Here is a 12766-nt window from a genome sequence, read left to right on the forward strand (position 1 = left end):
CCATTTAGAGCTGGGTCGAATCTGACTGAGCTTACAGAGTCATGCTACTGACCCCCGTCCCAAACCAAATAATTGGGTACACTAGGATTCGAACCTTTATCCTTTCGGACAAAGGATCCTAAATCCAGCATACCAATCCACTCGCCTAGGAATAGTTCAAAATAGTTTATAGATCAAATAAAAAAACTCAAGGGTCAACATACAACCCCCCAGAGCCCGGGGGAAATTTTATCAGTTATGCCCCGGGGCAGATAAGGTTTTATGTAAGGGGTTGTCGTATAAGCATATGACGTGGCTTATTTGATTGGAAATTGAAATTTCTATTTACCTTTTTAAGAGTCATCAAAAGTTATCGTCGGGCATATATCATTTCCCCCCCCCCTCCCCTCTTTTCCCCAAATTAACCCGATCAAAATTTTGAGAAAGCTATTTTGTTTAAAATTGTCCAACGATCAAATTCACAAAACTTCGGGGTCAACATAGCCTCCCTTCCCACACCCGGGGAAGGGTTGTAACTTATGTCCCGGGGACGTATAAGGTTTTTACGGAAAAGGTACTTGTATAATTTTTGGAGGGGACTTAAATGATTAGAAATTGAAAGTTCTAGTTCACTTTTTAAGAGTCAAAATTTATCCGATGACTACTAGCTTCCCCCTGCCAACCCCAAGGCTATAAGGTTCCAATTTGTTTTCCCAGAGCCTCTTCATATGGATGGGTTGGTCAAATAAACTTAGGGGAGGGCTCATTCAATTGGAGACCTGAAGTCGTACCTTGTTGGAAGCCAAAAGTGATCGTAGGGAAAATAGTCTCCGCGATCATTTTTTCCCAAATACACCCGATAAAAATTTTAGTATTATTTCAAGAATTAGACAAAGAAAACTCCGGGTCATACAGAACCCGCCAGGGCCCAGGGGTAGGCATTTTAAGTTATGCTCTGGGGACATATATAATTTTTATAGAAGGGATCCTCCTATAAACTTCAGAAGGGATTCATATTATTGGAAACTGAAATTTCTAGTTACTTTTTATGAGTCAAAAGAGATCGGAGGTCAACTAGCCCCCCCCCCCCCGCCCCACGCTCTTGTTTCCCCAAATCCATCCGGTAAAAGTTTTGAGATAGCCATTTTATTGTAAATAGTTCAAACAGCAGATAACAAAAACTCCGGGGTTGACACAACGTCACAGAAGTGGCAAGTGTTTTAAGTTATGCCCCGGGGACATATAATATTTTTATGTAAGGGGTGGTCGTATAAAGTTCAGAGGTCTGCTCATTTGATTATAAATTGGAAGTTCCAGTTACATTTTAAGAGTCGAAAGTGATGGTAGGACATCTAACACCCCCCCCCCCCTTATATCCTCCTTTCCTTAAGTTTATCCGATGGATTTGAGATAGCCATTTTCTTTGAAATAGACCAACGATCAGAGAACAAAAACTTTGGAGTCAACATAACCCCCAGAACTTGGAGGAACTAAGGGTTGTAACTTGTGCCCCTGGGTTATATAAGGTTTATATACCCCTGGTAACCCACCGCAGAACCCAGGGGGAAGTGTTGTAAGTTTTGCTTCCGGGGTATATAAGTTTTAATGGGAGAGGTGGTCGTATGAATTTTGGAGGGGAATCAAATGATTAGATATTCAAAGTACTAGCTCGCTTTTTAAGATTCAAAAGTGATTCGATGGCAACTAGCCTCCCCCCCTCCGCCAACCCTATTTTCGCCAAATGTTTCCGATCGAATTTTCTATATAGCCATTTTGTTTCAAATTGACCAAAAATCATGTAACAAAAACTCCAGGAATAACACAGCCCACCCCAGAACCCAGGGACAAGTGTTGTAATTTATGCTCCGGGGGCATATAAGCTTATATGGAAGGGATGGTAGCATGAACTCCAGAGGGAGCTAATTCAATTGCAAATTGGATGGCCAGTCAAAACGGGATTGGAGGGATACTAGCCCCCCCCCCTAGGCCCTTTTTTCTCCAAACGAATCTAATCAAAATTTTGAGATAGCCAATAGTTTAAAGATAAAATAAAAAGTAAACTCCGGGTTTGGCGCAACCTCCAAGAGCCAGTAGGCAAGTGTTGTAAGTTATGCACCTTGTGAACGATATTTAGTTCCAAAACTGAGGCAAGCTGACCCACGGCCTTCTCTGCATGGCCCGACCCCTCCCCCCCCCCAGAAAAAACAACAACAAATAAACTTGTTAACGGTATTTTATTCCAAAACTTATGGGAACTGAGCACTGGTCCTCCCTGGCCCAATACCCCTACCTCCCCCCAAAAATTATCAATAATAAATCATGGAAACTGACCCCTGGCCCTCCCTCCATGGCCAGACCTCCACCCCTCCTCCCCCCAAAAAAAACTTATTAACGTTATTTCATTCCAAAAATCATGGGAGCCAACCCCTGGCCCTCCCTCCATGCCCCTGCCCTCCAACCAAAAATACTTATTAACATCATAATAATTTTATTAGTTCTTTCCAAAACTGTTCAAGACACCTATATTCTTCACTACAAGAGTATACAAGAGTATGGCTACTGCCCGTTTCCCTAACGATAGCATGAGGCCTTCTGCGTATTTGGCTCTCTACTAAAGCCAATTATATTACAAATATTTTCTTTTGTACTTATTACAACCTTGAAAATAAAATGAAAATCGTAGTGAAACCAGATCAAGATTTACCAATAGGCACACTAAACCTTGCGGCTTTCTGTATTCCCGAAATTTTGAGAATTTCCCCTAAAATCTAGTAAAAACGGAGTGGCAAAACGCTTGGGCGTAGAAGCGTCAAAGCTTTATATCCGGCCCCTTTGTGAAACAGAATCTTGAACTGGTGAGCTTTCAGCAATCAATATCATTATATAGCAAATATTCAGTTTAATTTTATTAGTTCTTGCCAAAACTGTCAATTTATCTTGGGATAAAAATTATTTTGAAATAAGGAATTTTGAAAAACTTGAAACTTTGGCAATCAAAACTAACATAAATTAATTAAGAAAAAACTTCCCGAAAAAGAAGTTTTCTAAAGAAAAGTAAAGGTAATATTAAACTTGAGATCAGAAGAAATAGAAATCTATAGTTACTCAAACTCAAAACGGCCAGAAATGACTATTAAAGAATAAATGAAACCCAAAAGGAACAGAAATCAAATAAACAATCATAGCAAAAAACAAAATACAACAGGTAGTAATATAAATGAATGAATCAATCTTAAAACGAGTAAAGCTTAAGTTGAATATGCAAATAAAGCTTAAAGCGAACACAAATATTTTGCTATTGAAGTATAAATAGAAACCAAAGCGAACAGAAATTAAATAAAAAATCATAGCCAACAAACATACAATAGATACTAATATAAATGAGCAAATAAATCTTAAAACGAGTGAAACTTAAATTGAATATGCAAATCCAGCTTGAAACGAACAAAAATCTCTACAAAGGAGAGTTTGGGTTTTGCCTCCTTCTCTCACTGTAAAGGTTTAAAACCTACTGAATCATTGGCTCTTTACTGAAAACGAATTATATTACGAATATTTTCTTTGTACTGTTTACAGCATTGAAAGTAAACATAAAAATTACAGTAAAATTAAATTTTGAACTGATGAGCTTTCAGCAATTAATATCATTATATATCAAATATTAATTTTAACTTTATTAGTTCTTTCCAAGGCTGTTCAAGACTAATATGCCTAAAGCCTGCTACGTCATTGGTGCTTCACCGAAAACGAATTATATTACAAACATTTTTCTTTTCTAGTTATTGCAGCATTGAAAATGAAAATAAAATTACAGTGAAATAAAATCTTGAACGGATGATCTTTCAACAATTAATAGTATTATATATCAAATATTCCGTTTGATTTTATTTGTACTTTCCAAGACTGTTCAAGACATATAGTTTTCAGTAAAGTGCCAATGACGCAGTATGTTTTAGACTTTTAAGTGAGAGAAAGAGGCAAAACCCAAACTCTTGTTTGTAGAGATTTTTTTTCGTTTCAAGCTTGTTATGCGTATTCCATTTTAGTTTCCTTCCTTTTAAGGTTTATTTACTTATTTGTATTAGTACCTATTGTATGTTTGTTTGCTATGATTGTTTATTTAATTTATGTTCGTTTTGGGTTTCATTTATACTTCAAAAGCAAAATACTTTTTGGTTCGTTTTAATCTTGATTTAAATATTTAAATTAAGCTTAACTCGTTTTAGTATATATTACTTCATTGATGCTAGTACCTATTCTATGTTTTTGCTATAATTGTTTATTTAATTTCTGTTTATTTTGGGTTTCATTTATTCTTTAGTAGTAATTTCTAGTTGTTTTGAGTTTGAATAATTGTAGACTTCTATTTCTTCTGATCTTAAATTTAATATGACATTTACTTTTCTTTTGAAAACTTCTTTTTCGGAAAGTTTTTTCTTTTAATTAATACCTTTAAAATGATTAGATTGTATTCAGTTTATCCACTATTTGTTTTCAGCACGGTAAATTTTATAAGGGGTGGAATTTTAAAGCCTTATTAAATTGGCTCTTATCTTGTTTCACATATAAAACAAAATGAAGCTGCATTTTTTTTTTTCAGCCGAACCAGGTGGAAGACTTGAAAACGCTTTTATCTGGCATTGTTGGCAAAGAAAGTGTATCTAATGCTGGGATTGTTTGCGAGCAGCACGGGCGAGACGAAGGACCTTCAATGCCTTCCCCGGCTGACCTTGTTATTTGGCCGAAAACTACGGAAGAAGTCTCTGAAGTAGCAAAGTTGCTGTTCGCTAAAAATGTTGCAATGATCCCATTTGGGACGGGTACTGGCTTAGAGTCTGGAGTTTGTGCTGTGCAGGTTTGAGCTTGTTTGCCTTTTTAACAAGCGGAGTAGATCATCAAATACCATCTTTTCCATTTTTGTCTGAACAATTAGGATTTTTGGCTGTATACATCGATGTCCGCTCAGATTTTTATTTGTTGGGAAGGGGGGGAGTTGGTATCCCCAAACAATTTCTTCAGGGACATGGCAGATGTTTTTTGAAAAAATGCTTTTCTATAGAGGGTCAGGGGGCTGCTCCCCCCTGACAAGTTTCGGAATAAAATATCGTTAACAAGTTTTTTTTTGGAGGGTGGTTTGTGTCATTTATTCTTTTCCAAGTAGGTGAAGGGGATCCTGGCTGCGGCTATATAATTAGCTAATGCTCATATCGTATAGTATAATAAATAATATAAATTACTCGTAAAATTAAAGTTGGTCAAAAGATTGATCGAAAATACACGAATTGAAAAACCACTCAAAATCTTGAATAAAATTTCATTTCACAAATCATAACCTAGTCAACATGTACTATGCATACAATATGGATTGAATTATTGCATATTCTCTTACATTTTTGTCTAATCTTGTTCAAAATGACTTAAGTACTTTGCAATATTTTTAGCATTGAAAAATTAAATTATTTCCATAAAAGTGAAAAAAAATTAATTTTTTCATTTGGAATTTTTTCAAAGAGCATTTTTTTACTTTTCACTTGCTAAGGTAACTGGGAGGGGAGCAAAGGAGAGGAGAGATTGTAACCAACAGTCAATGTGTTTTGGCCACGGAGATTACAATCGTACCTTTGTTATTCAATAATTTCCTTGAAATTGAAAATAAACTCGCAAATTTTAAATTGAAAATAATGTAACATCCTCTAAACATTTGTTTTAATATTATGCCATGTGTCTAATCAGCATCCGTGGACCTCAAATTAAGACCGCCTCTTGGTTTTATAGATCTTGTTTTATAGACCTTAACCACGTTTTGTTTGTACTTTTACGGACAAAACGCCACACACATCAGCCGATTAAAAATAGGTTTTTCCTATACTGTCTGAGTTTTTTTCGAGTTTTTTTTTATTTTTTTGTGATTTAACCTTCGTTTGGGTTCAAAAAAAGAAAAATTCGTGAACCTGCAAAATTTTTGCCAAAAATACCTCTTGTTTGTGAGGCTACTTATCCAAAGCATGACATAAAAGGAAGAACTGAATTTTTTTCTGAAGAATTGACCTTTGGAAAATAATGAAAAGGGGAAGCATTAGCTCTTCTGGCTGCTGCTAACAAAAAATATAGAAAATAATAATAATATCAGTTTGCCAAGTTAGTATAACGTACAAGTATTTCCTGTGACGGAACACAGTTTTTACCTCTTAATTGCGCTTGTAAGTCTTGCCTGGTCCCTATTTACTTCTCAACCGTTTTCTTCGGTCCTCGACAGAATGATCCTCACGGCAATCACCAGTTTCGCCGCTCAATTTCTCCTTTTAATTCTTCCTATTTTATAAAATCACTATTTTAGCGCAGTTATTGAACGGTTGCATCCAGATACCGTTCATTGTCAGCATATAAGCATGAGGAGAGGGACATCAATTTATGGTTACGTTTTAAACGGCAATTTATACTCTATTATTACGTCAGTATAACGCTTGCTAAACTAGTATCTTGTAAAAAGGAACAGCTATTTTTAGTGACCAGAGCCATCTAAGCGCGTACGCTGATTTTTTTTTAAATCTTCCACAGATGCTTGGATTTTAAATGCAATAACATTTCAATTCTTGTTTATGGGTTGTAAAGCGGCGTTCACAAGCGTGTCTAGCTAGAATCCCATGTCTAGACACGTGTCTAGCCAGAATCCAATGTGTAGGCAACAACCGTTCACATGTAAAATTCGGTGCTTAGCTAAAACTACAAATTTAGTTTCAAATTGTCATTTCTAGCCAATCAACAGAGCTTATGCGGGCAAAACTTTCAAATATTAAAATCTCTATTTTTACTGTCACAAGCTAATGGATGAGATAAGCAAAACAATTGCCTTAGTGTGCTTTATTATTATGTCTGGTGTTGCATATTCGCCTAAAATGAAAAAAAAACAATTAGTGAGAAAAAAAAAATTAGATTTCAGTTACAAATGTAAACAAAATTATGAAAACAGTGGATCTTGACCCATTCTGATTGGCTGTAATTAAAAATTCTAAATGTTGAGTTCTAGAGTCTAGAACTGAATTTCTAGCTAAGCGCTGAATTTTACTTGTAAACGTTCGTTGCCTAGACATTGGATTCTGGCTAGACACGTGTCTAGACATAGGATTCTAGCTAGACACGCTTGTGAACGCCGCTTAAGGAAAACTCATTTTCACTCTAAACTTATCTACTGGTACTATCCCTTTATGCGGGCCTCTCGGGTTAATCACTATAGAGAAGGCAATGATAAAACCTGTTTATGACGTCTTAACTGTTATAGAGCAGGCAATGATAGCAAGGTTTTCATTAGGTATACAATATCAAACTGTGTTTTTTGGGGGTTTAGGGGGGGAGGTACCTAGGTTAGGTTAGATTACGTTAGGTTGCGTATTTAATATATCCAATGCTTTACCCCCCCCCCTCCCACCCCCACCCCCTAATTTGCAAATATATAGCCCAAATTTGCTTCTAAACTATTATATATTCATCCTATTTTATTTTATTTCATTAGCATTAACCAAACTTGACTTTTTAGAGAGTCCCGCATAATGGGATAGTACCTAGCTACTTTACCTCTTTGTTTTAGTAAGTTCATTGCAGTTCATTTATCCCAAGGAGACTGGGCGCTTGACCCACTTTTAAAAAGCTAAGTTATGCTTTGATTATATCCGTTTATCATACAAAAAGGACTTTAACTGGGAAGTTTTAAGAAGACTATAGCTAATGCTCCTACTTGGGTTCATCAGTGTCATACTTGGCCTGTCGCAACAATCTGAATTTTTCGGCATTTTTTCGTGTAACCTGTTTTTTTTTTTTTTTTCTTCTTCATTTAACATTAAGAAAATTGCCATTCCGCATTGATGGTATTGACAAAACTTATGAAGTTCTTCTACAGTGTATTTGATTTGATTACAGTTTTTGCTCTTTAAACTTATAAATTAAATGTAAACGGATTCTGAGCATATCCTTTTTCCGTTCATTTGTTGTGTCCTCTGAAGTCTGAAGTTAACGTGCTAACTTAGTGCCTGAACGTGAATAAAAAATTTTGTGTTTTGTTTTGTTTTAACGAAATACTCCCCATATAGATTAACCAGTGCGTACTAAAAAAAAAATACGCCTAAAGGTTTTGAGTCACCCCAAAATACTTGCAAAGAGCTACAAAATCAGTAAAAGCTATAGAATGTACAACAATACAGAACAGCCTGGAAAATCGTTTCTCAAATACTCCCCTACATGGGGGATGATGTCCCAGTCTATTCATGCTCTACTACAAGTATGGTAGTGTATCATAGGCAGCGATGTAGCGCTGCCTAAGCAAAGGTCGAAGTGGCTTCCAAGTATTTCTTTTCCTAGTCACTTTGCATGGATGTGGCGGTCGCTGAAATAGCTAAGTGAGTTCATTTGATTGAAATTTAAAAGTTCTAGTTAACTTGCAATTTGTTTTCCTTTTTAAGAGTAGAAAGCGACTGGAGGGTAACCAGCTCCCCTTCCCCTGTCTATTTTTTGCTAGCCGCTTTAAGTTTATTGTTTTAGGGAGAAACATTAATACCATATCAACGACGTCTCAGGAACATAAATAAGCCATTGAAATAAGAAGTCGGAAGTTCTAGTGCCCTTTTTGGATTCGACAGTCAATTGAGCGTAGCTTGTCTCCCTCCCACTGCCATTTTTATTGCTCTTTTTGCAATCCCTTCAGACGTCTGATTATAATTTTTAGATTGTCGTTTGGTTTAAAAAGGTCTGAAGATTCGATTGTAAACCTTTTCTTTCTGCTGATAAAAGGTTTACTTTCATAAGCGTTTTGGTAACGTAGCCGAATCATTCAGTTATAGGTTCTCGTGAAGGAGGTAGAAGAGTCTCTTTTACTATAAGCTATGTGTTTATTATACAAAGCAAATACTATACAAGAGTTTGACTACATCAAGACAAGACAGGAACTAACTCAAGACAAGAGAGGAACTAACTCAAGACAAGAGAGGAACTAACTCTAAGCGCTTCAGAAATTCATATATATAATCCTTTCCAAGGTCCGTTGAATTGCAAATCAACAAATCAAAAACCCCATATCTGTAAACTTTGGAAGTGGGCCTTTCCGGGTCGAAACCCATAATTAAAATTCCGAATATTACTTTATCAAAAGTCCACTTCCTAGTCAAATCCCACTTCCTTGATAACTATATTAATTCTGAATATTCTGTCAAAAATCCATTTCTTAGTCAAATCCCATTTCCTGGATAACTATATTAATTCTGAATATTTGCTGTAGTTCCTAAAAGTTTACAGATTCCCCCCCCCCCTTTTTTGAAATTATTTGTACCAAAAATAATTTTCCAAACGGTTGTTTGGAAAATTATGAGTTTCCTTGTTTGAGCCACCCAACACCAACATAAAAACCAACTAAAAGGAGAAAAAAAAACTATGCACAGACAATTCTATATTATTCAGAATCACTTCACAGGGTCTCGAAGGAGTGACCCAACTCTAGATGGTTTCAAACTTCTTTCTTGTAGTTCTCTCATGGTTCCAAATGTGAATTTTCGATCACTTATCTCTTTCACATTTCTAGAGTTAAAATTTTCATAAGGCTACTTAGATAAAGTGGCACTGTCTTGAGTCACGCTTGCAATCTTGTTCGCAGAAAACTTGCATTCCTACACCTAATTAATAAATACACAGTACAGATTAAACAAGTAAATACACATTAAAGAAAATCACCATTACAATAAATGCCAGTCAATGAAGACAACCATTCATATATTTAAAAAACAAATGAAGATTTTAAAATATTTCAAGGAACAAAGTCAAGGCATTTATCGTTTCTTTTATTTTTCAATTCAATTGTTTTTTTTTCTAGCTGTCAGCTGATGAGCTTTTCCAATGTTCTATCCTATAAAAAAAATATTTTGACCTAAAGTTGGTTTTACTGTTCGATGAAGCTTGTTTTTACGCAGACACACGCTACAATTCTCACAAAATTCTCTGACTTTCAAATTCATTTTATCAAAAACGAAAATTCGACTAACTCGCTCTAATGTCTTCTCAGCTGACATATGTCCACCAGTAAGTGAATGATCGTGTGATAGCTTTATTGCGGAATCTACTAGGATGCTTGGCAAGACAATTCTAGATGTTCTAGGGTACCCTTTTTCATTGCCAACGCCTCCTACCGGATAGCAATAAAGAACATCATCCTTCATAAATAAACTGTCAAAAATTCGAACCAACCACAACGGTAAGTCTCTCTCTCTCTTTGAACACATGACGTCATCTCTCTTCACACATGAAATATTTTCTTTGTCGCCCAAATTTGCATTACTACTCTCGGCAAATTTACATCTCTCTTCACACATGAAATATTCTCTTTGTCGCCCAAATTTGCATTACTCTCTTTCGGCAAATTTGCATCTCTCTCACTAGGCGCGCTACCTGCAGGATTTCTGAGGCTCGGTGATCCACTGCCTACCCCATTCCGCGCCAAGTCCCGGCCTTCCTGATCCAGGATCCCCTGAACTACACTCCTTCCAGGTTCCTCCTTATAACCTGGAAGCTGGTCCCTCGGTCGACTTACGTCCGCCCCTTCACCAGTCCCAGCACCACATATCCCAACGTGAATGCCATTCAAAGAATCATCACTTCAATTCTTTGACTCAACATACTCAATGACTCTCTTTAACTCAGGGTCTCTTCTCTGAAACCGAGCTAACTCTGGTAATTCTAATCCGAGATAATCTATTTCAATCCCAACTGGTAGCGGGAATATTACTACCACTTTCCTGGGACATATAACCAAATCCTTCGTTTCCACTATCTACACTATAACTTCTATCCTGACCTCTTCAACTAACTCTGTATCCCCTACCAACTGACCTACCTCTTATTCCCTGACCTCGTTTTACGTCGTGCCAGCCTCGACGGAGTTCCTCATCTTGTCCTGTCATTTTCATGCCACACCCTACGGCAGCCGATAAAAATTCCTGTTTCTCTTCTAAAACTGCATTTTCTATGGATTCATAGCGTTTTGCAACCTTATACGCTTCTTTCAAAGTATTATACTCCTCATGCTCTAATAGATACCTCTTTATATTCACCCTTGAGCCCTCGACAAAACAATGCAAAGATATCCCCTCGGGAAAAACAGCTGGAGTTCCAAATTCAAACCCGTAAGCTTTCGCTGCACTCTCAATTCTCATATGAAACTGATATACTTTTTCATTAGCTGACTGCTTGAGCTCAGCTATTTCCTGACATTTTTTTCGAGCCGTTTTTCCCGCCAAATAAGCCTAGGTCAATTCTCTTTCCAATTCCTCTAGACTTACAATATTCATAAAATACCTGTCCTAAAAAAAATTAAACAACGGTCCTTTGACCCTCAACGGACTTGCATTGGCCATTTGACTATCAGACCAATTAATCAACGCTTTCACCCTTTTCAATTGGCTGAAAAATGGTTTAATAAACTTCGGATTATCTAAAACTGGAATATTATAAATGACCTCGAAATGCATTTATTTGAACAAAACAAGCTGTTGCAGCCAAATATAATACAATAATACTATTATAATAAAATGGTGGTTCAATATTCATCTATATTCACTGCTGTAATGTGATTGGGGCCAGGATGGCGTCAGCCGTATAGAACGCCAAGATTATGCACATTTTCAATCCATTTCAATAGAATTTCCCCTCCCAATCTACCCAAAATTCTATAGTAAACCATTATAATTTTTTTTTTTAAGTATTGTTATTTGAAAATTTTGATAGCTAGCCATATCTTAGTTCGTAAGCAGAAAAACTGAAAAAAAGACTTCAAAAGTTTTCGAATCATTAACCATTAAAAGACTATCAAAGGCAACGCTTTAGGTTTGCCTCTGATAGTGTATTATTATTTTTTTTAAATGTATTATCTATGCATTTAAATGTATTATTTTGTATTATTAGAATGTATTGTAATTTATTTCTTTTTTTTCACAGAGCGACTTCACATTGTAGGGGAATCATTCGATTGAAAATCGAAAGTTCTATTGCCCTTTTTAAGAGTTAAAAGTAATCAGAGGGCAACCTGCCCCCTTCCATGCCCTTTTCCTCCAAATTCATTCAGTCAAAATTTTTAGATACCTTTACCATTTTGTTTTAAATAGACCAAAGTTCAAATAGCTATAATTCCAGGGTTAACATAACCCCCAAAGCCCTTTAAGTTATAACCCCCAAAGCCCTTTACAAGGGCTGTAAGTTATGTAAGTTGCTCATCGCTTGTACGTAAGGCTTTTTATTGGGAAAAGAAGATGTGTTTGACCCTGGTCTCCAAAAAGGTTTAGGAAATCTTGAGAAAAATGTTCCAGAGTTTTTACAGCCACCCCTTCTATAAGTGGCGGCCTGGGAAAGAAAAGATAATACATAAGAGGTACATGTCAAGTCAAACTTAGAGCGAAAAGAAACTACCACAAACAAGAGACTCAACAATTTTTGTTACTTTATTGCTATAAAAGGGAAAATGTTTAATACTATTTTCTTTTCAGTAAAGCGCAAATGACGTTCAGGCCTTCAGAGGTCTTAGATGGTATTAGGCCTACTCCTGTCAGTGGTAATTTCTGCTTGTTTTAGGTTTGACTTTTCATTTTAATTTTTTATTTTGGGTCTCATTTATTCACTAATAGTAATTTCAGTTCGTTTTAAGTTTGAAGCATTAAGTTTTTGGTTTTAATATATATTTCTTTTCTTGAAAGTTTTTTTTTTTTTCTTTTTTTTTCAAAATATATTTGTTAAATAATTAGTTCCAATTCTAGAAATG

General features: G+C 36.0%; 1 protein-coding gene across 1 annotated transcript in view; it reads left to right on the forward strand.

Moving 5' to 3' along the window:
- LOC148946209 (D-lactate dehydrogenase, mitochondrial-like) overlaps positions 1-12766 on the forward strand; it is a 531845-nt gene that overhangs the window by 1144 nt on the left and 517935 nt on the right. The window contains exon 2 of the mRNA XM_089097633.1: positions 4580-4834. Within this exon, the coding sequence (XP_088953759.1) occupies positions 4580-4834 (255 nt within the window). The remainder of the gene's footprint in view (positions 1-4579; positions 4835-12766) is intronic.

This window comes from Artemia sp. Qi Xiang Cuo, chromosome 12 (genome assembly GCF_049724085.1).
Source record: "Artemia sp. Qi Xiang Cuo chromosome 12, ASM4972408v1, whole genome shotgun sequence".
NCBI classification, from domain to species: Eukaryota; Metazoa; Arthropoda; class Branchiopoda; order Anostraca; family Artemiidae; genus Artemia; species Artemia sp. Qi Xiang Cuo.